At 45.1% G+C, this 27,138-nt stretch overlaps 1 protein-coding gene across 1 annotated transcript; it reads right to left on the bottom strand.

The window, feature by feature from the left end:
* Window positions 1–26,916, bottom strand: LOC118557941. Its single transcript, XM_036128453.1, has 9 exons — window positions 26,883–26,916; window positions 3,696–3,959; window positions 2,754–3,008; window positions 2,434–2,679; window positions 2,073–2,330; window positions 1,691–1,990; window positions 1,345–1,614; window positions 1,093–1,176; window positions 1–367 (listed from the first exon to the last, which is right to left on the bottom strand). The coding sequence occupies exons 2-9, from the start codon at window positions 3,752–3,754 to the stop codon at window positions 301–303; spliced, it is 1,539 nt and encodes a 512-aa protein (XP_035984346.1). The 5' UTR covers window positions 3,755–3,959; window positions 26,883–26,916; the 3' UTR covers window positions 1–300.
* Between the last annotated feature and the right edge of the window lie 222 nt (window positions 26,917–27,138).

Consider the following 27,138-nt stretch of genomic DNA (forward strand, 5'->3'; position numbering starts at 1 on the left):
ACGTCTTTCATGACATTAAATCTGAACTAAAATGATTCCCATGTTTCCATTTCCACACAGTTAGGCCCAGTTAAAGTACCAAACTAGTTTTCTTCCTGATCCTTCAGTTACTGCATGGTTCCTCTGAGATTTCTGGACTGAAATATTGAAACCAGAAGAAAAACAGATCAAATAGACTGCTGACCCCCTCACAGTGTTTTCAACCAATACGACTATTTGATGATCCTGAGGAGAAGTTCTTGATAAATCAGGAGACAGGCACTTCCTGTTGGTCACATGACCAGCTGACTGAAAGCTGCTTCACCAGACTTCAAACTTCCTGTTGACCTTGTAAGGAGTTTTGTTCAAGATGTTGTTGCGGAAGAGTCTAGAAACAGAACAAATCAGAGCAGATGTGACTCATTCAGACATGACAACATTGCTTTAGCTGCTGGGAGGTCAGCCAGAGTTCCTCTGAGAGCAGAGATGATGGAGATCAGGTACCAGAGTTCATCTTCAGCAGACTGCTGTTCCAGGATACTTTAGATCTACAAACCTCATCTTTGGATCAGAAAAAAAAAAACCTGGAACCTGTCTCTGAGCAGCTGAAACTGCGGAGTTTAAGAAGTTTCTTTACAGAATGGTACAACAGCCTAAATACAGCTACCTAAATATTCATTATAATTAATAAATTATTATCTGTGTCTGCCTCTAGAATGGGTGTGTAATCAGATACAGCACATTTTTGGGGATTAACTAGTGAGTCCTTGGTCACACATACAATCTGGATGATTTTACATCACATGGGTGTTTAGCTTTTACTGCTTGCTAGCTAAAACATTGACTCTGGGTATCTATGGTAAGAATAACCCAGTTGAAATTTTAATTGTTTCAAAACACCCAACGTCAGGAGAGCTATAATGAGAAGTTTATGTTGCAAAGGTGTCTGAACAGAAACCTTAGTGTGGATCCATCAAAAACAGTCGTTAGTGGCTCAGTGTGGTAATCAATGGTCTAAGTGGGCGTGGCCTATTAGCCAAGGTTTTAGTTTTGAGAAAAAAAAAATAAACCTTGGTCAACTAAATATTTCAAGATGAACTAATGTCTGCTCACCTCACAGGACCAATGGAGGGGTTGATGGAAACCAGCTGGAGTAACGGAGCAGTGGAAGCATCGGTGATCTGATTGTGACTCAGACTGGAACACAAACACAACATTCTGCATTATGTCCGGTTCTACTGGGAACAAGCAAGCATTCAGAACCACAGAGAAGAGCAGCAGGGTCCAGATGACCAGCTGCTCCACTTTGGATCAGAACCGAGGAAGTGTTTGTCTCCCACAGAGGGGACGGTCTGGGACACTTACTCCAGGACCTGGACTTTGTGCAGATGTGCGATGACTTGGAGCAGCAGCTGGTCTGTCAGCTGGCAGTGACTGAGGTCCAGCTCTGTTAGACCTTCAGAGTGGTCCAGCATCAGGACCAGAGATCCACAGAGCCTCTGATCCAGCGGGACGTGACTCAGGTCCAGTTCTCCTCCCAGGGCTCTGCACAGGGACACGGCCCGTCTCACTGTGTCCCTCTCACTGTCCACAGGAAGCAGGGACAGCAGCTGGACCAGGACCGTCTTACTGACTCTGAACAGGAGGAAAAGAGCAAAGATCATCAAAGTGAAGAAGCTTCTGCTTCATCTTCAGCGGCGCTCTTCCTCACCTGAGACGGACCCTGTCCAGGACAGGAAACAGCAGGTCCAGCCCGCTGTCCTCCACCTCGCAGTCCCTCAGGTGGAGCTGTGTGTCACTGCTGCTGTGTCTCAGGATGCAGGAGACGTCCCTGCAGTCGGCAGCCGTCACCCTCAGAGGCTCAGGCTGATCCTCCTCTGGTACCTCCACGCAGGAGGAGAGGGACAGGTCCACGCTGTGCTGCAGAGTCCTCAGCAGGTCCGACGCCTCCTGCTGGCCGTCAGAGGCAGCGCAGCAGTGGATGAAGCTCAGCAGCTGCTTCCTGTCCACGCTGGTGGGGACAGAGAAGAGAGCCAACCAGTTAATAAACAGGAGGGAACGTTTTATCAGGGGAAGGAGCTCTAATATCTGACCTGAGATCAGAAACTGTGCGCAGCATCCTGAGGATGGACTGTGTTCCCTCTGCAGGGATGGAGCTCCACAGCAGCCTCAGCTTAACTCCATCACCGTGTCTGAGGACGAAGAGCAGAGCAGCAGCATCCTCTGAGTCCAGCTCCGTGCAGCTCAGGTTGATCACATGACCCAGTGACCTCAGCAGACCGGGGATCATGTGACTGCTGCCAGCTCTGTAGATCTCTCTGATGGACGTCCTCACAAAGCTGGGACTGGGCCTGAAAGCAGGCAGAGGAGAGACACTTTGTTTAGTTACAGGAACCGGAGGCTGCTGATGGAAGATCAGACCAACTATTTATGAGAAGAAGACTAAACCTCCACCTCTGAAGCAGCAGTCTGTGCAGGAAGGGCAGCAGCTGTGCAGCTCTGTCCTGTAAGCGGTTCTTCTTCAGGTTCACAGTGATGGTCTGAGCTGACGGCTGCTGCAGCAGGTAGTGAAGGACCTCCCAGCTCAGCCTGCAGGAGCTCAGGTCTCCACCAAGCTTATTGAGGAAGGACAACGTCAACTCCTGGTCCTGGACCTCATGGAGGAGGACCACAAGCTGCTGGAGACTCTCCTCACCCAGTCTGAGGAGTTCACAGATTAAATCCTTAATGAAGATAAATGAGTTCAGCTGATGGAGGAGAGGAGAGACCTTTACCTGACTGTGAGAGGAGCATCGTGAAGCAGCAGACTGAAGAGACTCTGAGCAGGGAGGCAGGACTCAGTCAGGTCCAACCGTCCGATGGTCCAGAACCTCAGCAGAGACGCCAAACTGCTGCAGAGCTTCAGAAAGACTCTCTGTGAAGGTTGAAACTTGGTGGAGACCACAGAAAGCTCTTCAAGAACCAGAGGAGAGGCCACCCTGCCTCTTCTCACCCACAGAGACAGGAACAAGGCCACGCTGCTGGAAAGTCTGAAATCAGAGAAACAGACATGATGGAGATTGTTATGTAGAATATATAGTCGTTTTTATGATAATAGTGTACTGTATTTTTAAAGTTACCCAAATTTTAATCATTAAACAGTGACTTGGGATGGAGAGTTTTGCAGACTATTTGAAAAACAATGACTTTATTCAAGCTCCAGTAAGGCTCCAGGTCCAGACCAGTATGAGAGTTATTTATGAGGGATTTTGCAGAATAGTTTATAGTTTGAAAACTTTCTCATGGTTCTCAGTGTTATCTTAGTTAAGTCCTAGAAACAGACCAGGGCTATTACTTACAGCTTCAGAAAGCACATGTGTGCTGGAGACTGAATGCCTGCAGGGGTTCTTGAGGTGTTGTTAAAAAGACATGTTTGGGGTTGTACGAAGAGACAACAGCTTAAACTGCGCAGAAGACACTTCTGGGGGGTAATAGGCTACATGAGGTTGATGGTAAAGTTCGTAAGTGCTGTCTCCCTTTTTGGAATTCCAAAATGAAATAAATATATGGTATAAGTGTTTAGTGTCTGATAATTGTTTCGTCCTTTGCGACCAAATCCTCGGAGCGGGTGAGACGGACCGTGTTGAAATGGAACAGGAAGCAGACCCAGAATCTTAATACAATCAAGAACTGATGGTTCAACACGACTGCAGATTAGTGGTGAAAAAGGTTCCTGCCTGAGACTGTGGAGGTGTGTTGTAGAGCCAAAGAGGACAGACGCTCCTCTGGCAGACATCTTGTTGGCTTTGAGGACCAGATCCACTTTAGATCCACACAGTTGGAGAACTCTGCTCACAGATCTGCAGGTTTTCCTGCGTAACTCTCCTGTTAGCAGCAGGTTGAAGTCCAGGAGCTGCAGCAGAGACACCAGCTGGTGGACCTCCTCTCTGGATCTCACTGATATGAAGGAACAGACACTCTGGAAGAACCCTGGAGCACAGCTGAGAGACAGAGAAACCAATGACATATCAGACATATGTAAAAAAAAAAAAAAAACTGTATTAACTAATAATGTTAAATAAAACAACCTGTACCTGAGCTGTGAGATATAAGGCAGACACTGCAGGAAACTCCTCACTTCACTCTCTTCCTGTGAGCAGCCTATCAGCTCCACTGGTTTCTTCTCTGGTTGGAGTCTCAGTACTTCCAGGAGGATGGAGGTCTTTCTCTCTGAGAGGTTTATGGTCCAGACTGCAGGAGCTGACTGGAAAACTGACTGTAATGATGGAAGGAGACTCAGACCTGTTTTAGTCTCACCGTCCTTCATCTGGGAGTACAGATCCAGCAGGAAGTCAAGGCGATATTTAAAATCTTCATCATCCATGTATTCATCCTCTACAGGGAATGTTTGATATCTGCAGACTGATGCTAACAGCTCCAGCATCTTCTCTCCTGTCTGCTGTTCTCTCTCTGCTGCTGCACAGAACAGATTCACTAAGAACCTGGTTTGTTCAGGAAGATCTGAGCACTTACGATAAAACCTGGAACAAGAAGAAGGAAACATTTAGTGATGATTTGGTCTGAGCTGCATAAAAACAACCACACATTGCTCCTTATCCTAATGAAACCAGCCTGTAGCCTCTATTTCAGCTTCTTATAATGGAAATAAAATTATCTCGTTAACATCAGACCTCCTAACAGAGAAATGATTAGTCAGCTATTTCATCGTTGAACATCCACACATTGGCTCGTCTGCATGAAGCCACAAAACAGTGACCTGGACATCCTGCTGTTATTAATCTTCTGTTGTGATATAGGGATAAATTATTGCTTTCTGCATTTTCTTTACTTTGCACAAGTTTAAGTCTAAATCAATTCAAACAAACACTTATTGTCAGACCTCTGTGCAGATTCTCAGTTATCTGGGTCATCACAGCAGCAAACAGTCTTAAATCAGAGGCAACCAGACTTTCTCTCAGTTCTTTCTGAAAACCTTTCCACACCTATCCAGGAGTCTTTGTCAGTTCTGGTGGATCTCACTGAGCAACCTGCAGGATAGAGCGCTGCTGTTTTTAAGGACATGGAGGTCCATCCTCCTAGGAACATTCTAAGTCAGATGTAAATAATGACCCATCCATCACTGCCCTGGGTCCTTAGAAGCTGCTGCTTGGTGTGAGTGGAGTATTTCATCACCTGAATTATGACGACACTGCTGATATAATCTCTCTGGAACGTGATGGAGGACCAAGCTGTAAACACTGGGGAGTTAGAAGGTCAACACTCCTCCTCTGTTTAGTGATGGCTTCTCTATTTTGACCAAGATGGCTTCTTTCACCCCTCTTTCAAACCATCTGTTCTCTCTTTCCAAAATCTGGACATCATTGTCATCAAAAGAGTGTCCTTTGTTCTTGAGGAGAAACTGGACTGCTGAATCTTTCCCTGAGCTGCTGGTCCTCCTGTGCTGTGTCATGCATTTATGGAGCTGTTTGGGGTCTTTGATGTAGGAGTCTGAAGGAGCGTTCACACTGAATATGAATGTCGCCACTTCTGCCTGCTGTCACTCACCTGACAAATCACTGACCGTTTCCACAGTAGGTGAATCTCCAGAAATGCAGCAGTACAATGGAGCTATCTAGTGACGCTTTCCCTGAACCCTCTATATACTCCTCACTCACTCTTGTTTTACTGAGAATTATTGTCTAACAAACAAAAGAGTAACAATGAATTGTGTTTTTTCTTCCTTCTTTGTTTACTGAACTATGAAAACCCAGTGACATGTAGAACTGTGACTCATGTGTCCTGTTAAAGCCTGAAGGCTCAGTGGACTGAAAACATCAGTTTGACCAGAAGGATCAAAGGAAGAAGCTGTAAATACTGAACCCTCCTACTGACTGGACAGATAATTGATTTCAACAATAATCAGATCAGTATTTTAAGCTGTTAACTTTGATGATAAATAGTATTTTTTATTCTGATTGTTAGACCTAAAGGCTGGTTCTCACGGCAGGATTTTAAAAAGCCTGAGAGAAACCACACGTAATGATAAATAATCCCAGATAAAACAGGTTTGGTCTTCCAGTGTGTGGTGTCCTGTCAGAGGGAGAGCTCAACACGAAACACACAAACAGAGTTCCCCATTCTGATTAGTTAATAAACATGAACAATGGGGGAGAATAATAATGATAGTGTGTGGACTGATTTTAATGGAGAAAAAACAACAAAAAGAAAAGGCGTTGGTTAAATAAACAGAGACAACACCACAGGGGGTTCTACGTTGGCTGCACTATTAAATGGAGGTGAGTTGTGGATTTTTTTCTCTCGGGGAATCCCTCACCTCACTTTCTGATTGGCTACACGTCACATTCAACAGGCTATGTGCTCGTTTGTACTCAGGGACACCACACACTGTAGGATATCAGGACAAGACAATCCAACATGTTGACTATCCCTGATTTGAGGTTGGAGTGGTAACGACGTTCCACTGAGCAGACCTGATCGCTCTGAAATAAATAAATAAACCTTCTCAGAGTGCAAAAGTGCTGCTCTAACCACTAGACCACCACTACCTTAACACACCAGAGACGGCAGGAAAATCTTTTAAGAGACACGCTGATAATCGGCGCCTCCTGGAAGGGGAAGATTGTGGTGAAAATCAGGCTAAAAATCCTACAGTGTACCAGCCTTAACCAGACATCAGTTTAGTAAAGTGATCATAGATCTATCAATAATCTCCAGCTGATAAGTATCATGGTTGAGTTTTGGTTTGGCTTTGTTTTTCTGTTATTTTCATTTTGTCATCTCTTTTGGGTTGGGTTTGACTTTATTTATTGTTAGTTTTCATTGTCATCAGTTATTTTCTGTCATCTTCACTTCACCTCCTCAGCAGTCAGTCACACCTGTTAACATTTACTAGTTAATTAGCCAGACTCTTGTTCCACCTGTTAAGTGCTCTATTTAAACCTCCCTCTGCCTTCAGTTCAGCACTGGGCCGTCTTCTGCTATCCACCACTCCATGCCAGTCCCTCTGTAAGTCTTTTTATTCTGCTGTTTGCTCCTGGAGAAGCTCTGCTCTTTGTCCAGGTGTCTCCTGAGAACTGCTAACCTGACTAGCCGCCCAGAAGAAGTTCTGCTCAGAGTCCTGGTGTTGCTATGAGGCCTGCTAGCCGAGCAGCACCTAGTGAGTGTGGACTCTCTCTCTCTCTCCGGGCCGTCAGCTCCTGCCATCACCTACAACCCTGACCTTCTGCAGCCCTGAACCTCCGGTCTTCATCATCAGCCATCTACCACCCTTGCTTTAAATAAAAACTCTTAAACTTTAGTCCCGTGTGCGCTTCCTGAGTTCTTCGGTAAACAAATCGTGACAATAAGAAAACTGAAATGAATCAGAACCAAAATGTGTTTAAATCACAACAATGTTTTCTCCTGATATGGGATCAATTTATAAAGTAACAGAATTATGACTCCATGGGAACAAAGTGTCAGTGAATAAAACCCTCAGGAAATATCACAGTGTGATATAAAATATTGCCATGGTGATAATGATTATGAATATTAAAGACGTAATGTCAAAACTAACAAATTATTGAATAGTTAAAATAGGGTGAAGTTAAACGACTCTACCTGAGCTGTGAGATATAAGGCAGACACTGCAGGAAACTCCTCACTTCACTCTCTTCCTGTGAGCAGCCTCTCAGCATCACTGGTTTCTTCTCTGGTTGGAGTCTCAGCACTTCCAGGAGGATGGAGGTCTTTCTCTCTGAGAGGTTTATGGTCCAGACTGCGGGAGCTGACTGGAAAACTGACTGTAATGATGGAAGGAGACTCAGACCTGTTTTAGTCTCACAGTCCTTCATCTGGGAGTACAGATCCAGCAGGAAGTCAAGGCGATGTTTATAATCAGAGTATGTTTCATTAAAAGGGAATGTTTTATATCTGCAGACTGATGCTAACAGCTGCAGCATCTTCTCTCCTGTCTGCTGTTCTCTCTCTGCTGCTGCACAGAACAGATTCACTAAGAACCTGGTTTGTTTAGGAAGATCTGATCTCTGAGGATAAAACCTGGAACAACAAGAAGGAAACATTTAGTGATGATTTGGTCTGAGCTGCATAAAAACAACCACACATTGCTCCTTATCCTAATAAAACCAGCCTGTAGCCTCTATTTCAGCTTGTTATAATGGAAATAAAATGATCTTGTTAACATCAGACCTCCTAATGAAAAATGATTAGTCAGTCATTTCATCGTTGAACATCCACACATTGACTCGTCTGCATGAAGCCACAAAACAGCGACCTGGACATCCTGCTGTTATTAATCTTCTGTTGTGATATAGGGATAAATTATTGCTTTCTGCATTTTCTTTACTTTGCACAAGTTTGAGTCTAAATCAGTTAAAACAAACACTTCTTTTCAGCCCTCTGTGCAAATTCTCAGTTATCTGGGTCATCACAGCAGCAAACAGTCTTAAATCAGAGGCAACCAGACTTTCTCTCAGTTCTTTCTGAAAACCTTTCCACACCTATCCAGGAGTCTTTGTCAGTTCTGGTGGATCTCGCTGAGCAACCTGCAGATGGAGCGCTGCTGTTTTTAAGGACATGGAGGTCCATCCTCCTAGGAACATTCTAAGTCAGATGTAAATAATGACCCATCCACCACTGTCCTGGGTCCTTAGAAGCTGCTGCTTGGTGTCAGTGGAGTATTTCATCACCTGAATTATGACGACACTGCTGATGTAATCTCTCTGGAACGTGATGGAGGACCAAGCTGTAAACACTGGGGAGTTAGAAGGTCAATCCTCCTCCTCTGTTTAGTGATGGCTTTTCTCTTATAACCAAGATGGCTTCTTTCACCCCTCTTTCAAACCGTCTGTTCTCTCTTTCCAAAATCTGGACATCATTGTCATCAAAAGAGTGTCCTTTGTTCTTGAGGAGAAACTGGACTGCTGAATCTTCCCCTGAGCTGCTGGTCCTCCTGTGCTGTGTCATGCATTTATGGAGCTGTTTGGGGTCTTTGATGTAGGAGTCTGAAGGTGTGTTCACATTAAACGTGAATGTGGCCACTTCTGCCTGCTGTCACTCACCTGACAAATCACTGACCGTTTCCACAGCAGGTGAATCTCCAGAAATGCAGCAGTACAATGGAGCTATCTAGTGACGCTTTCCCTGAACCACCCCCCTAGGGCCAAAACCAAAATTTCCAGGGCGGGCGGGCGAAACGAGACCCTCCGTTTCCGTACAGCCCCGTACGGCCCCAATGCCCAGGTATGGGCATTGGGTATGGGACATTGGAGCCGCACCCGGCCGGCCGGCCGGGTGCGGAGCGGATCCCCGCCCGCCACGCCGCCGCCGCCGCCGCCGCGCACGGCGGCCGTGCGGCGGCCCTCCAAAGAAGGCCCTTCTCCGCTCGTAGCGCGGGCTCCATCCACAGTGTGGCGCCCGGGGGTAGGGTCGCGAACCGTACGCAGGCGGGGGGGGGGGGGGGCGTACAGCCCGCGGCGGGCGGGAGGGGAAAAACGGGAAAGGTTCACGCATTGGCCGAGCCCGTGCGTCCGTCGAAGTGGCGCGATTTTGGGAGGGGCCGGGCGGCCGAAACGTGGACCGGCCGTACAGGACCCACAGATTCCCTTTGCCGCTGGCGTCGGGCCTTCGGCGCCACCAACCTGTCGGAGCGGGGATGGCGCCAGCGCGGCAGGGGCGGGAAGGGAAAAACGGGAAAGGTTCACGCATTGGCCGAGCCCGCACGTCCGTCAATGTGGCGCATTTTTGGGAGGGCCAAGCGTCCGAAACGTGGACCGGCCATACAGGACGCATAGATTCCCTTTGCCGCTTGCGTCGGGCCTTCGGCGCCACCAACCTGTCGGAGAGGGGATGGCGCCAGCGCAGCAGGGGGCAGGAAGGGAAAAACGGGAAAGGTTCGCCCATTGGCCAACCCGTGCGTCCATCGAAGTGGCGCATTTTTGGGAGGGCCAAGCGTCCGAACCGTGGACCGGCCGTACAGGACCCATAGACTCCCTTTGCCGCTGCTGTTGGGCCAGAACTAAAAAAAAATACGCCACTTATTTTAATATAATGTTAAAATTATTATTTAACCCGTTTGCAAATATAGCTTCCAGACCCCTAATGTGAATAAAAATAAAAAAAATAATAATCTCCCACTTCCAGGCTGGAGGGGTCTCAGTCAGAGACCTCTCCCCAGGAAGAGTGCCTCTCGCTGGGTAAGAGTGCTGGAACGATGACCCCCCCTGCTGGAGCTCTGACATGCATCAGGCAACATCTCTAAATGTTTGGTAGGACAGGTCACAGTTTGTAACAGTGGTAGCCACATGCTGAACTTCATAAAACAATGTTATATTTATTAAAAATAACCTACCGCGATATGCACACTTTAGATGTACGGCTGCTACCGCGTTATGTACACTTTAGATGTACGGCAGCTACCGCGTTATGTACACTTTAGTTGTACGCCAGCTACCGCGTTATGTACAATTTAGATGTACGCCAGCTACCGCGTTATGTACACTTTAGATGTACGGATGCCACCGCGATATGTACACTTTAGATGTACGGCAGCTACCGCGTTATGTACACTTTAGATGTACGTACACTACCGCGATATGTACACTTTAGATGTACGTACGCTACCGCGTTATGTACAATTTAGATGTACGGCAGCTACCGTGTTATGTACACTTTATATGTACGTACGCTACCGCGTTATGTACATTTAGGACCTAAAAAAACGCCACTTTTTAAAAGATAATGTTCAAATTATTATTAAATCTGTTTGCAAATATAGCTTCCAGACCCCTAATGTGAAATAAAAAAAAAAAATTAATCTCCCACTTCCAGGCTGGGAGGGTCTCAGTCAGAGACCTCTCCCCAGGAAGAGTGCCTCTCACTGGGCTAGAGTGCTTGACTGGACCCCCCCTTCTGGAAGTCTGCCTTACCATAGGAACAATTTGAGCTACTCCTGTTAAATTCGTATCCACGCCATGCTGGAGACAGAACTGAAAAAAAGTATGCCACTTATTTTAATATAATGTTAAAATTATTATTTAACCCGTTTGCAAATATAGCTTCCAGACCCCTAATGTGAAATAAAAAAAAATAATTAATCTCCCACTTCCAGGCTGGGGGGGTCTCAGTCAGAGACCTCTCCCCAGGAAGAGTGCCTCTCGCTGGGCTAGAGTGCTGGAACGATGACCCCCCCGCTGGAGCTCTGACATACATCAGGCAACATCTCTAAATGTTTGGTAGAGCAGGTTACAGTTTGTAACCCCATTAGAACACATGCTCTGAAGAACTGGGCACTCTGGGAAAGTCCAGTGGGATCCTGACAGATCATTGCCCCGGGGACAAGTTTTGGCAGGATCTCATCCACAAAACCTGCGCTGTTTTGAGAAAACTGTAGGAAATAAATGAATGATAAGCTAAGTTAAGCTCTTACCACTACTCACAGACATTTTGACACATATTTAAAAATTCCACCTCCAGGCTGGGGGGGGGGGGGTCTCAGTCACAGACCTCTCCCCAGGAAGAGTGCCTCTCGCTGGGCTAGAGTGCTGGAACGATGACCCCCCCCCTGCTGGAGCTCTGACATACATCAGGCAACATCTCTAAATGTTTGGTAGAGCAGGTTACAGTTTATATTTATTAAAAATAACCTACGGCGTTATGTAGACTTTATATGTACAGCAGCTACTGCGTTATGTACATCTAGAACCGAAAAAAAACCCGCCACTTTTTAAAAGATAATGTTCAAATTATTATTAAATCTGTTTTCAAATTTCCCTTCCAGAGTCCTATTAAGAAATTAGAAAAATATTTCAAAGTACAAGATGTTTATTTGCTTTAATGTAAATGAAAATATGATGGCTGAGGTGAGATTTGAACCCTGCTCCTCTGGGTGGAGGGCAATGTTGTTATCCACTCTGCTACACCCCTTAGCCCCTATATATAGGGGGCAGAGAGCCGTTTTGTACTTCCATGTTGCCTGTACAGCCTCCCTCCTTCCGTACATCTTGACCCCTCCTTAACCCACATAATTACATAGGCCACGCTCTCAGCCAATAGCAAAAGCTGTTCCCCTCCCCCGGTAGTTGTGGTCGTGTAGTGCAGTTTCAGACACAACAGTGGAGCTTGATTTCCAATGAGTCAGCCCGTAACCTACCGCGTTATGTACACTTTATTTGTAAGTCCGCTACCGTGTTATGTACATCTAGGATCGAAAAAAAAAACGCCACTTTTTAAAAGATAATGTTCAAATTATTATTAAATCTGTTTCCAAATTTCCCTTCCAGAGTCCTATTAAGAAATTATTAAAATATTTCAAGTCTAAATTGTTTATTTACTTTAATGTACTAAATGAGAATATGAAAGCTGAGAAAAATATTTCAAAGTACAAGATGTTTATTTGCTTTAATGTAAATGAAAATATGATGGCTGAGGTGAGATTTGAACCCTGCTCCCTTGAATGGAAGGCAATGTTGTTATCCACTCTGCTACACCCCTTAGCCCCTATATATATGTAGGGGGCAGAGAGCCATTTTGTACTTCCATCTTGCCTGTGCAGCCTCCCTCCTTCTGTACACCTTGGCCCTCTGTGTTGTCCTGCTCTAACTCTACTCCTCAGGTGTGCCTAGTTGGCTGAGGGGGCTTGGCCCACACCTGCAGCTCGTTGCAGGCGGCTTCCTCTGGCTTCTTAAGCAGAGCGCTGACAGATGGAAGACGCCAGAGCCTTAAGCAGTGGTGGTACGACGTGGCCTCTGACCCAACTCCTGAAAACCTGCTGGTGAGTTTTTTCATCTTTGAACTTTGACTAATTTTGGATCTCCCTGTTTTTGTCACAGTTCTGGTGCTTCCCTCACTCTGGTCAATCCATCTGTCACTCACTTCCGAGGAGGCTCGCTCTCTACTTCTCCCCGGTTAGGTCCGCCCAGCTTTATGGTAAGCAGTGCAGCTTCTAGTAGTTCTCCTGGTTCACCTTTCAGAGTCACTTACTCTTCTTCTCTTTGCAGTCTCTCCAGCCGTGACGTTCTGACCCTGCCGAGTTGTCCGTAGTCCCGTCCGTTATATCTGCCTGTTTCCTAAATTAACATTTTAAAACTGTGCTTTGCTTCCCGATCGTATCTGCATGTGGGCTCGTCATCTGAAAACCATGACAGTACCAAGTTTGGTACACTTCTTTTTAGGAGGCCCTGATTAAGGCCTCATTAAGGTCAAAAACCAGCTGCTGGCAGACAAAATATAGAGCTAGATGGGCTCCAGTGGGCTTGTTTCGATCGTCTCTATTTACTCTTTCGTTTGGTACCAAGTTTGTGAGGCTACGATGCTGCTTTGCTAAACATTGGCACAAAACACTGGTTTCTAGGAGGCCACATTGAGCCTCCTAAGCAAGGTGAAAAACCCAGCTGCTGGGAGACAAAGGAAAAAGCTACATGGGCTCAGGTGGGCTTGTTTCGATCGTCTCCATTGACTCTTTTGTTTGGTACCAAGTTTGTGACCCTTTGTTGCTCCTATGCTGAACAGTGGCACAAAACACACTGCTTCTCTGTGTTTTGTGCATCTCTTTTTCATACTTCAAACGGTTGCCATTCTTAGACGCAAGCACCCAGAGGCACAAAAATCACAGACGGCGGTTGAGGGGTGAGCTAGAACTCATATCTAAAGTTTGGTATCACTGCGCATAAATAAACCTTTCTTCCTCAGCTTTTGAGACTCAAATACTGTCTTGAACCCTTAGGAAGTTGGCTGATTTTTTTTTTGGGGCAAACAGCTTTTGTTGTTTTTTTTCACAGGAGGCTGATTTTCACATATTTTGTAGGTGACCTTATGAGGAGCAGAACCTGTGATTTTGAACTTCCTGGGTGGTTCCACGTGGACACAGTGGGGGTCAAAAGGTGAAAATTTGCAATCTTTGATGGCACACAGCTCACACACGGTTTGTCTGTTCCAGCTCAAACTTGGCATACAGGAGCCCCTTTGAGGCATCTACCAACAGGTAAGAGCTCATACCTGTATCCCCTTCCTATAGCTACTTCCTTTTAGCAATGAGATAAGAAGATGTGGTTAGTGGCATGTTGTAGAGCACTTCCAGGAAATGAGCATTTATAAGTTTGGTCCAAATCCATGAGCTGCAAAGGCCTCAATTATCAAAAATCAAATATTGCTTGGCTGGTGGCATAGCTCCAGAAACAAAACGGGCCCAGATTTCCACTCTTGGCCATATGCTGCAGTACCATTTCCCACCACCATTGGTGCTATTAATATTTGGACAGGCCTGTACACCATCCCTCCTTCTGTACACCTTCCATTGTAAAGCAATGGAACCAGTTCTGTACAGCCTCCCTCCTTATGTACACCTTGGCCCCTAAAAAACGCCCATAATTAAATAAGCCACGGTCTCGGCCAATAGCAGAAGCTTCCCCACCCCTCCGTAGTTGTGTTCGTGCAGTGCACTTTCCGACACGTTGGTGGCGCTATCCTGGGTGGTCTAATCCATTGTAACGTACAGCTATCCTTCCTTTCGTACGCGCCCCCCCTCCGACACCCCCCGATACGCTAAATCTAGAAGAGAGCGCCATCACATGGTGCACAGAAGGCAGCACGCCCGTACGAAACGCCGACTTGGACCAAGCGGGCGAAATGCTGGAGCTTTTATTGCGCGCGTACGTATACTACCTCGTAACGAACACATACATACTGATTGTATGTGTAAATCCGTACGTACGGTATTCAAAATCATTGCGGCTGTACGGCCGAAGGCATCGTTTCGTACGATTTTCCCTTGACCCCCCATATTCTCCTCATTCACTCTTGTTTTACTGAGAATCTTTTTCTGGTAAACAAAAAGTAACTGTTAAGCTACCACACCTGGTCGGTGGTGAAACACCCTCAGTGGACCCAGCTCTTATTTACCCGTCAGGCGACCCCCACTTAAATACTGTTAGGGATGTAAGACGCTCTGAACAGAAAAATATACTTGTTAGGATATCAACAAAGTCAAGTGGAACGAGCTGTTTATCCCAGAACTGCATGGCACACTTAGATGGCACTGACCCAAAAGATTGGCACATATCTATCAGATACCACCCCGGAGGTGACACATTTTCCCTGCTGATGTCACAGTTTGGATGTGTACCGCCCTTGTATGGGTGTGTCCCGAGATCCCTATATAATGTTTGTGTGATGAGCACTCGAGGCCTTCCTGCCGATCAGGGGCCCATCAGCGCTGGTGTGACTGTAACTATTTCTCTGTCTTTACGTAGATAAAATATAACTAAAAGTATACTTGTCTGTTTTATGCGTCCTACATTCAAGGTAGTAAGTAAGTGGGGGTCGCCTGACTGAGTAAAACGAACTGGGTCCACCGAGGGTGCTTCACCGTAGACGGGACACGGTGAAACATTAACATACTTTAACTTATTTAATCTACTAAAGTCAGAGAGATGTTTACAGACACATCAGCGCTGATGGGCTCTTGATCGGCAAGAGGCCTCTAGTGATCATCTCACAAGCGTTATAAAGGAATCTAGGTACACACCCTTGCAAAGACTGTACACTTCCTAACGTGTCATCAGTGGAAAAACTGTCACCTGTGGGGTGCTCTCTGATAGATTGTGTCATATCCTTGTGTTGGTAATATCTAAATGGGGAAAGCAGCTCCCGGGTTAAGATGACCGTTCCACTTACACATCCCATATCTTAACACAACAATGACTTTTTTTTCTCTTCCTCCTGTTTTACTGAACTATGAAAACCCAGTGACATGTAGAACTGTGACTCATGTGTCCTGTTAAAGCCTGAAGGCTCAGTGGACTGAAAACATCAGTGTGAGCAGATGGATCAAAGGAAGAAGCTGTAAATACTGAACCGTCCTACTGACTGGACAGATAATTGATTTCAACAATAATCAGATCAGTATTTTAAGCTGTTAACTTTGATGATAAATAGTATTATTTATTCTGATTGTTATCCCTAAAGGCTTGTTCTCACGGCAGGATTTTAAAAAGTCTGAGAGAAACCACACGTAATGATAAATAATCCCAGATAAAACAGGTTTGGTCATCTAGTGTGTGGTGTCCTGTCAGAGGGAGAGCTCAACACGCCACACACAAACAGATTTCCCCATTCTGATTAGTTAATAAACATTAACAATGGGGGAGAATAATGATGATAGTGTGTGGACTGATTTTAATGGAGAAAAAACAAAAAAAAGAAAAGGTGTTGGTTAAAGAAACAGAGACAACACCACAGAGGGTTCTACGTTTGCTGCACTATTAAATGGAGGTGAGTTGTGGATATTTTTCTCTCGGGGAATCCCTCACCTCACTTTCTGATTGGCTACACGTCACATTCAACAGGCTATGTGCTCGTTTGTACTCAGGGACACCACACACTGTAGGATATCAGGACAAGACAATCCAACATGTTGACTATCCCTGATTTGAGGTTGGAGTGGTAACGACGTTCCACTGAGCAGACCTGATCGCTCTGAAATAAATAAATAAACCTTCTCAGAGTGCAAAAGTGCTGCTCTAACCACTAGACCACCACTACCTTAACACACCAGAGACGGCAGGAAAATCTTTTAAGAGACACGCTGATAATCGGCGCCTCCTGGAAGGGGAAGATTGTGGTGAAAATCAGGCTAAAAATCCTACAGTGTACCAGCCTTAACCAGACATCAGTTTAGTAAAGTGATCATAGATCTATCAATAATCTCCAGCTGATAAGTATCATGGTTGAGTTTTGGTTTGGCTTTGTTTTTCTGTTATTTTCATTTTGTCATCTCTTTTGGGTTGGGTTTGACTTTATTTATTGTTAGTTTTCATTGTCATCAGTTATTTTCTGTCATCTTCACTTCACCTCCTCAGCAGTCAGTCACACCTGTTAACATTTACTAGTTAATTAGCCAGACTCTTGTTCCACCTGTTAAGTGCTCTATTTAAACCTCCCTCTGCCTTCAGTTCAGCACTGGGCCGTCTTCTGCTATCCACCACTCCATGCCAGTCCCTCTGTAAGTCTTTTTATTCTGCTGTTTGCTCCTGGAGAAGCTCTGCTCTTTGTCCAGGTGTCTCCTGAGAACTGCTAACCTGACTAGCCACCCAGAAGAAGTTCTGCTCAGAGTCCTGGTGTTGCTATGAGGCCTGCTAGCCGAGCAGCACCTAGTGAGTGTGGACTCTCTCTCTCTCTCTGGGCCGTCAGCTCCTGCCATCACCTACAACCCTGACCTTCTGCAGCCCTGAACCTCTGGTCTTCATCATCAGCCATCTACCACCCTTCCTTTAAATAAAAACTCTTAAACTTTAGTCCCGTGTGCGCTTCCTGAGTTCTTCGGTAAACAAATCGTGACAATAAGAAAGAAACTGAAATGAATCAGAACCAAAATGTGTTTAAATCACAACAATGTTTTCTCCTGATATGGGATCAATTTATAAAGTAACAGAATTATGACTCCATGGGAACAAAGTGTCAGTGAATAAAACCCTCAGGAAATATCACAGTGTGATATAAAATATTGCCATGGTGATAATGATTATGAATATTAAAGACTTAAAGTCAAAACTGACAAGTTCTTGAAATGTTCGAATAGGGTGAAGATAAACGACTCTACCTGAGCTTTGAGATATAAGGCAGACACTGCAGGAATCTCCTCACTTCACTCTCTTCCTGTGAGCAGCCTGTCAGCTCCACTGGTTTCTTCTCTGGTTGGAGTCTCAGCACTTCCAGGAGGATGGAGGTCTTTCTCTTTGAGAGGTCTATGGTCCAGAATGCAGGAGCTGACTGGAAAACTGACTGTAATGATGGAAGGAGACTCAGACCTGTTTTAGTCTCACAGTCCTTCATCTGGGAGTACAGATCCAGCAGGAAGTCAAGGCGATATTTATCTTCAGAGGATCTTTGATTAAAAGGGAATGTTTGATATTTGCAGACTGATGCTAACAGCTCCAGCATCTTCTCTCCTGTCTGCTGTTCTCTCTCTGCTGCTGCACAGAACAGATTCACTAAGAACCTGGTTTGTTCAGGAAGATCTGAGCTCTGACGATAAAACCTGGAACAACAAGAAGGAAACATTTAGTGATGATTTGGTCTGAGCTGCATAAAAACAACCACACATTGCTCCTTATCCTAATAAAACCAGCCTGTAGCCTCTATTTCAGCTTCTTATAATGGAAATAAAATGATCTTGTTAACGTCAGACCTAACAGAAAATGGTTAGTCAGCTATTTCATCACTGAACATCCACACATTGGCTCGTCTGCATGAAGCCACAAAACAGCGACCTGGACATCCTGCTGTTATTAATCTTCTGTTGTGATATAGGGATAAATTATTGCTTTCTGCATTTTCTTTACTTTGCACAAGTTTGAGTCTAAATCAGTTTAAACAAACACTTCTTGTCAGACTTCTGTGCAGATTCTCAGTATCTGGGTCATCACAGCAGCAAACAGTCTTAAATCAGAGGCAACCAGACTTTCTCTCAGTTCTTTCTGAAAACGTTTCCACACCTATCCAGGAGTCTTTGTCAGTTCTGGTGGATCTCACTGAGCAACCTGCAGGTGGAGCGCTGCTGTTTTTAAGGACATGGAGGCCCATCCTCCTAGGAACATTCTAAGTCAGATGTAAATAATGACCCATCCATCACTGTCCTGGGTCCTTAGAAGCTGCTGCTTGGTGTCAGTGGAGTATTTCATCACCTGAATTATGACAACACTGCTGATGTAATCTCTCTGGAACGTGATGGAGGACCAAGCTGTAAACACTGGGGAGTTAGAAGGTCAACACTCCTCCTCTGTTTAGTGATGGCATTTCTCTTGTAACCAAGATGGCTTCTTTCACCACTCTTTCAAACCATCTGTTCTCTCTTTCAAAAATCTGCACATCACTGTCATCAAAAGAGTGTCCTTTGTTCTTCAGGTGCAACTGGACTGCTGAATCTTTCCCTGAGCTGCTGGTCCTCCTGAACTGTGTCATGCATTTATGGAGCTGTTTGGGGTCTTTGATGTAGGAGTCTGAAGGTGCGTTCACATTACACGTGAATGTCGCCACTTCTGCCTGCTGTCACTCACCTGACAAATTACTGATTGTTTCCACAGCAGGCGACTCTCCAGAAATGCAGCAGTACAATGGAGCTATCTAGTGACGCTTTCCCTGAACCCCCCATAGTCTCCTCATTCACTCTTGTTTTACTGAGAATCTTTGTCTGGCAAACAAAAAGTAACTGTTAAGCTACCACACCTGGTCGGTGGTGAAACACCCTCAGTGGACCCAGCTCTTATTTACCCGTCAGGTGACCCCCACTTAAATACTGTTAGGGATGTAAGACGCTCTGAACAGAAAAATATACTTCAACTTATTTAATCTACTAAAGTCAGAGAGATGTTTACAGACACATCAGCGCTGATGGGCTCTTGATCGCCAAGAGGCCTCTACTGATCATCTCACAAGCGTTATAAAGGAATCTAGGTACACACCCATGCAAAGACTGTACACTTCCTAACGTGTCATCAGTGGAAAAACTGTCACCTGTGGGGTGCTCTCTGATACATTGTGTCATATCCTTGTGTTCGTAATATCTAAATGGGGAAAGCAGCTCCCGGGTTAAGATGATTGTTCCACTTACACATCCCATATCTTAACACAACAATGACTTTTTTTCTCTTCCTCCTGTTTTACTGAACTATGAAAACCCAGTGACATGTAGAACCATGACTCATGTGTCCTGTTAAAGCCTGAAGGCTCAGTGGACTGAAAACATCAGTTTGACCAGATAGATCAAAGGAAGAAGCTGTAAATACTGAACCCTCCTACTGACTGGACAGGTCATTGAAGTCAACAATAATCAGATCAGTATTTTAAGCGTTTAACTTTGATGATAAATAGCATTTTTTATTCTGATTGTTATCCCTAAAGGCTGGTTCACACGGCAGGATTTTAAAAAGTCTGAGAGAAACCACACATAATGATAAATAATCCCAGATAAAACAGGTTTGGTCTTCCAGTGTGTGGTGTCCTGTCAGAGGGAGAGCTCAACACGAAACACACAAACAGAGTTCCCCATTCTGATTAGTTAATAAGTTGTGGATATTTTTCTCTTAGGGAATCCCTCACCTCACTTTCTGAATGGCTACACGTCATATTCAACAGGCTATGTGCTCATTTGTACTCAGGGACACCACACACTGTAGGATATCGGGACAAGACAATCCAAAATGTTGAATATCCCTGATTTGAGGTTGGAGTGGTCGTGACATTCCATCAAGCAGACCTGATCGCTCTGAAATACATAAATAAACCTCAGAGTGCAAACGTGTTGCTCTAACCCCTAGACCACCACTACCTTAACACACCAGAGACGGCAGGATAATCTCTTCTGTTTATCTAAACTGACACGCTGAAAATCGGCGCCTCCTGGAAGGGGAAGATGGTGGTGAAAATCAGGCTAAAAATCCTGCTGTGAACTAACCTTAACCAGACATCAGTTTAGTAAAGCGATCATAGATCTATCAATAATCTCCAGCTGAGAACAAAGAAACTGAAATGAATCAGAACCAAAATGTGTTTAAATCAGAATAATGTTTTCTCCTGATATGGGATCAATTTATAAAGTAACACAAGTGTGGAATGTATTAACTTTGATCTGTTTCTTACACTTTTATGAAGGTATAACATGTGTTTATATGCTTTAATATGCTTTTAAGATAGCTGGCAGAAAGCTTCAAAACCGGGCCTGTTGGTAAAAGAATTTGGAATTCTTGGAATTTGCAAGACGGGTTTCTGTCTTCCAAAACCTTTTGTTGGTAGCACAAGGTCCGGGGTTGTGGTCAGCGGCTTGCAGGCGATGACCGGAAGAACCAGTGTAGTGTAGCAGCCTGCAAGCAATGACCGGAAGAACCAGAACAAGGCAGCCATAGAAGCAACCCCATATAGGGTAGAAGTATTGTTAAGCTGTGTCATTCGCTCATGTAACTCTGTGAGACCCTCCCCTTTGAAGTTAATAAAAAGAGCCTGCACAAGGAAGAGGACAGAGTTGTTGCTCGCAGGTGTTGGCTGGTGCAACTTCTCTCCTTTTGCAAAGGTGAAACTTTCAATTCTGTTTCCTTGGCTAAGTTTTTGTTGCACTCTTAAGTCCTGCACATGACTCAACGGACCCGGGGAAGCAAGCGGCTTCAACAATTTGGGGGCTCGTCCGAGAGTTAGGGTGACAGGCTGAATTGGACATCGGACTGGGACGAACGGACGCGGGACACAGGCTAGCCACAATAAATAAGGTAAGCAGAACCTGTTTTATTGAATCTGCATTTTCGGCTTAGATGAATATAGGCTAAATTATATGTGTCCCAAGTCCTTGTAGACCAAGTCTGTTAAATTAATTATTTGGAGTGCCTTGGAGCAGTTTTGAATAAGTGTGGTTCAGAAATGTATAAATAGAGTCTTGAGCGTGGCGGCTCACTGCGGTTCTCGACGGGGAATCATATTTTGCTGGGTTAGAGGCCCGAGGACTGAGAAACCTCGAATTCTACATATAGATTGAGAGCAAGACCAGGCAAAATACACATTGTATGAATGCGGAGATTTAACAGGGGGTAACTCTGTGAAACTCCGATTACAGACGTATAGAGTTCTGACATAAAATGACAGAACTAAGAACAGAGTAGAAAATAATAAGTTGTGCGGGATAACACAACAAGAATAAGTCCTGTGCGTTCAAGAAATCTTTTTATAAGGAGCCGTGACCTGCCGTAAAACCAGGAAGACCGGTATGAGCCGTGAGCTGGAACACACACAACCAGCAAGACCGGACAGGGAATAAAGATTAAAAAATAATAATAAATAAATAAACCGTGAGCTGGACACACACAACCAGCAAGACCGGGCTAATTTAGCAGAAAACAGTGTGAATGTTAAGAGTGTGACTGGGGAAGACGCCAAGAGCGAGCAATTCCCATTGCAGGTTTTCAGGCAACATAACATTGTGTAGTGATATATTATAAGTGAACAATATATACAGATTTTATAATGGAGGGTGAATTTGATAGGGAGACTCATGATGATGGGTGGGGACCCGATATTTTGTGGAAATCAGCAGCAGAACAGTTGGTGATATTGCGGCAGGTGATTGAAACAGCTCAGGGTAAAAAGAAAAGAGGAAGATCCTGAAACAATTGCACATCTGGGCATCCTGTCGGTTTTCCAACAGTGGAAACCCTGGATCACCTCCTTGGCTCCCTATGTTCCTCCCCCTGACCCCCCGCATGTTACTCTATTTTATGATCGCAACAATTGTGAATGGTATCAGGACTGTTTTGTATCTGAGTTAGAAGGTGAAAATTGGACCATCACCTCCCAAAACATTTATGTAGCACCAGAAGGCATTGTAGCGCAGGTGCTGCTTACAGAGGAACAGTTCCCATGGTTCCAAATGGGTGCAGACGGGGCACCGCATGTTTCACTAGCATTGCATCCAGGCCATCAGGCCAAAGAACTGGGAGGGGTGCTAAAACGCTCCCTGGCTCAAACTGATTATCAGCAGACCCACATTCCACAAGTGTCTTATTCACCATCGACCAAAACATACCGCATTTCATGCCAGACAAGCGACACAGGTCGGTTGGAACATGTGCAATTGGAAAGACATCATGGGCGTGAAAAAACAGATCACCCTTTAGCGGCAGCACTAATCGAGGACATGCCCCCAAACTTGTGGGCTTCTGGACCCACGGATGTGGGACTCATTGCATGTCCATCAATAACATTTGATCTAATCCAGACCCCTCTTGTGTGGGTACATCAGTATCCACATAAACCACAAGCAGAGGAGGGCATCACAGACACAATTCTGGGTCTTTGGGATTCTGGAGTGCTGGAGTGCTCACATTCACAGGACTGGAACACACCTATCCTACCTGTTGAGAAACGCGGTACAGGTAAATGGCGCATGGCACATGATTTAAGGGCAATTAATGACATTTTGGTAACTCCTACTGTACCAGTTCCTAACCCATATGTTGCACTTACTAATCTGAATCCTGACCATTGCTGGTTTACCTGCATTGATTTAGCAAATGCATTTTTCTGTTTACCATTAGCAGAAGAGTGTAGGAATATTTTCACTTTCACCTTTAGAGGTGTTCGTTATCGTTACACACGTTTGCCACAGGGATTTGCACTTTCTCCTGGTATTTTTAACCAGGTACTGAAAGAAGTTTTGGCAGACTGCCTATTGCCACCAGCATCCACTCTGATTCAGTATGTAGATGACCTTCTCATTGCAGCCTCCACAGTGGATGAGTGTTTGGAGGCAACTGGGGCAGTTCTCTTACATTTAGCAAAGAATGGCTTTAAAGTCAGCAAAAACAAATTGCAATTGTGCAGAAGACAGGTTGAGTTTCTGGGCAGAGTGGTGTCTCAACAGGGGACTGACATGTCTCCTGTGCATAAGTCTGCAGTCTTGTCTCATCCACAGCCAGTGACCGTGAAGGAAATGCTTTCATTTCTTGGTCTAACAGGTTATAGCAGAACATATGTCCCAGGGTACACAGAGCTCACAGAACCTTTAAAGGCTATGGTTAAACAGCAGGGGATAAGAAACCTCAAAGCTCAATTGACATGGACTCCAGAAGCTGAATCAGCTTTTACAGAATTAAAAAACAGACTGGCAACAGCAGCTCACCTTGCAAACCCAGACTATCAAGCGCCATTTTACCTGGATGTTTATGTAACAGCACACACAGCAAATGGTGTGCTGTTTAAAAAAAAAGGGGGAGTACGGACTGTACTAATGTACGTCAGCGTGTTGCTAGACAACATGGAAAAAAGACATCATGAGTGCACTAGACATGCTGCAGGAATAGCTAAGATAGTGCAAAAAACAGCTCATGTGGTGATGGGACACCCACTCAGGGTGTTAACATCACATGGGGTGGTTGCATATGTGAACTCTCAGGCATTTACACTCTCCCCATTAAGACAGCAAAGGCTGAGCAAGGTGCTGGAAGGACCTAACATCACCTTCATGCATCAAGGAATAAACATGGCAGAAAGAATGACCACAGGAACTCCTCATGTGTGTGCAGAAAGAATAGAAATGCAGGAAAAAATCAGACCTGACTTACAAAGCACCTCACTTGTGGGTGCAAGAGACTTATACACAGATGGATGCTGTTTTAGGCATGACACGGAGGGGTTAAAGGCAGCATATGCGGTGGTGGAAGAAGAGAATGGAGTTTGGATCACTAGACAGGCAGAAAGGTTGACAGGGGCACAGTCGGCTCAGAGGTCAGAGGTGTTGGCAGTAACAGCAGCACTGAGAGTGGGAGAAGGGCAGAAGGTGAACATTTACACAGACTCCGCTTATGCTACAGGTGCAGTGCATGTGGAAATGAAACAGTGGATGAGGACAGGTTTCAAAACAGCAGGACAGAAGCCCATAAAACATGAACAGGAAATTAAAGATCTAGCAGAAGCTCTGCTCCTTCCAGAACAGGTGGCAGTCATAAAGTGCAAAGGTCATGACAGCAGTGACACTCAGGTGGCCAGAGGCAACCAGGCAGCAGACCAGGCAGCCAAACAGTGTGCAGGATATCAACTCAGACTCATGGTGGTCGGCGCAGAACCTGAATGGGAACCAGAGCCCAGTCTGGAAGAAACAATCAGATTACAAAAGGGGGCATCCCCAGAGGAAAAAACAATGTGGAAAGCTAGGGGAGGAACCAAGGACCAACAGGGTCTTTGGAGAAGTCCAGACGGACATCCCATTTTACCTCCATGCATAACAACATCTGCCCTGGAAGAAGTACATGGTGTAGGACACGCAGGTGTGGGCCAGATGATGAAACATCTAGAAAATTGGTGGCACCCCTTCCTGAAACAGAGGGTTGCACACTGGATAAACTCCTGTGAAATGTGCAGACAATACAACGTGAAGCCAACATTGAAACCGGAACCAGGGGAGTTTCCAGTAGAACCAGTAGCAGGGAAAAAAATCATTATTGATTACACAGACATGGTGGAAAGAGCAAAGGGATACAGGTATCTACTGGTGTGTGTGGATGCATTCACTGGATGGCCAGAAGCATGGCCAACCAGAAAGGAAGACAGCAAAACGGTGGTAAAATGTTTAATCAATCATTACATTCCAAGACATGGTTTTCCCATGAAAATAAGATCAGACAATGGCACGCATTTCAAAAATCAAGAGCTACAGGAAGTTGAACACGTGTTGGGGCTGAAACACTCTTTTGGCACAGTTTATCACCCTCAGTCACAGGGAAAAGTGGAAAGAATGAATCAAACGCTCAAAACCAAATTAGCAAAAATTTGTGCACGGACAAAAATGGATTGGGTTGACGCTTTACCATTAGCATTAATGTCAGTCAGAAGTTCTGTAATTCAGAGATGGGGACTGACACCACATGAGTTACACACAGGAAGACCTTTTCCAGGACCCCACACTAGGTTACCATGCCAACCAATGAATGAAACATCAATGTCCCGTTGTGGGTATTACAGTGCTCTCCACAGTTTTGTTTCAGCTTTCAACAAACAGGTTCCAAACGTGGTGGAAGGGGAGAGCAGTGAAACCAGCGCAGAACCAGAGTGGGTGCTCCTCAAAGTCATCAAAAGAAAGTGGTCAGAACCAAGGTGGACCGGTCCATACCAAGTCGTGGAAAGGACATCACACGCAGTCAGGCTTAAAGGCAAAGGCGACACTTGGTATCATTGGAGTCAGTGCGCAGCTGCAGAGGCACCACAACGCTCTTTGGCTCAGGTCCAGGAGGACCTGAGGAACACACAAGGAGAGGGAAATGCAACTTCCACACCTACCATCCCACTAGGGGCAGAATAATCCCCGGGAGGAGGTGAGAGCTCTGAGGCAGTCTACCCTCAGAGCTGAAGAAAGAAGCTAGAAGAATCGACTCAACGCAAGGCAGAGGAAGAGGCGGAGGTGTTGGGAGTTTCCCTCACACCGGGGTGGTTGAGTCCCTCTCCCATTCCAGAAGACATCATGTATAAGATTTAACTTGAAGTATTACTGTTTTTGGGAAAATGTGTGTTTTTTCTTTTACTGCTTATTGCCGTTAAAAGACAAATAAGTATTTACCAAATGTGTCTTAACAAACCAGCAAATTCAGAGTTTTCTACTGCAATAGTTTATGGGTGAACTCTTAAAAGAGTTCAAAAGAGGGGATTGTGGAATGTATTAACTTTGATCCGTTTCTTACACTTTTATGAAGGTATAACATGTGTTTATATGCTTTAATATGCTTTTAAGATAGCTGGCAGAAAGCTTCAAAACCGGGCCTGTTGGTAAAAGAATTTGGAATTCTTGGAATTTGCAAGACGGGTTTCTGTCTTCCAAAACCTTTTGTTGGTAGCACAAGGTCCGGGGTTGTGGTCAGCGGCTTGCAGGCGATGACCGGAAGAACCAGTGTAGTGTAGCAGCCTGCAAGCAATGACCGGAAGAACCAGAACAAGGCAGCCAAAGAAGCAACCCCATATAGGGTAGAAGTATTGTTAAGCTGTGTCATTCGCTCATGTAACTCTGTGAGACCCTCCCCTTTGAAGTTAATAAAAAGAGCCTGCACAAGGAAGAGGACAGAGTTGTTGCTCGCAGGTGTTGGCTGGTGCAACTTCTCTCCTTTTGCAAAGGTGAAACTTTCAATTCTGATTCCTTGGCTAAGTTTTTGTTGCACTCTTAAGTCCTGCACATGACTCAACGGACCCGGGGAAGCAAGCGGCTTCAACACAAGTATGACTCCATGGGAACAAAGTCTCAACGAGTGAATAAAACCCTCAGGAGAAATATCACAGTGTGATATAAAATATTGCCATGGTGATAATGATTATGAATATTAAAGACGTAATGTCAAAACTAACAAATTATTGAATAGTTAAAATAGGGTGAAGTTAAACGACTCTACCTGAGCTGTGAGATATAAGGCAGACACTGTAGGAAACTCCTCACTTCACTCTCTTCCTGTGAGCAGCCTGTCAGCTCCACTGTTTTCTTCTCTGGTTGGAATCTCAGCACTTCCAGGAGGATGGAGGTCTTTCTCTCTGAGAGGTTTATGGTCCAGACTGCAGGAGCTGACTGGAAAACTGACTGTAATGATGGAAGGAGACTCAGACCTGTTCTAGTCTCACGGTCCTTCATCTGGGAGTACAGATCCAGCAGGA

Source organism: Fundulus heteroclitus, chromosome 24, assembly GCF_011125445.2.
Source record: "Fundulus heteroclitus isolate FHET01 chromosome 24, MU-UCD_Fhet_4.1, whole genome shotgun sequence".
Classification (NCBI taxonomy): Eukaryota; Metazoa; Chordata; class Actinopteri; order Cyprinodontiformes; family Fundulidae; genus Fundulus; species Fundulus heteroclitus.

Bases quoted from the DNA above. Each gene is read 5' to 3' on its own strand.
- LOC118557941 (XM_036128453.1), bottom strand. From the start codon at position 3,754: ATGTCTGCCAGAGGAGCGTCTGTCCTCTTTGGCTCTACAACACACCTC. The intron at 3,009-3,695 runs GCAGGAACCTTT...CTCTGATTTCAG, and splicing joins ACACACCTCCACAGTCTCAG to ACTTTCCAGCAGCGTGGCCT. The intron at 1,177-1,344 runs GTAAGTGTCCCA...TTTGTGTTCCAG, and splicing joins CACAAAGTCCAGGTCCTGGA to TCTGAGTCACAATCAGATCA.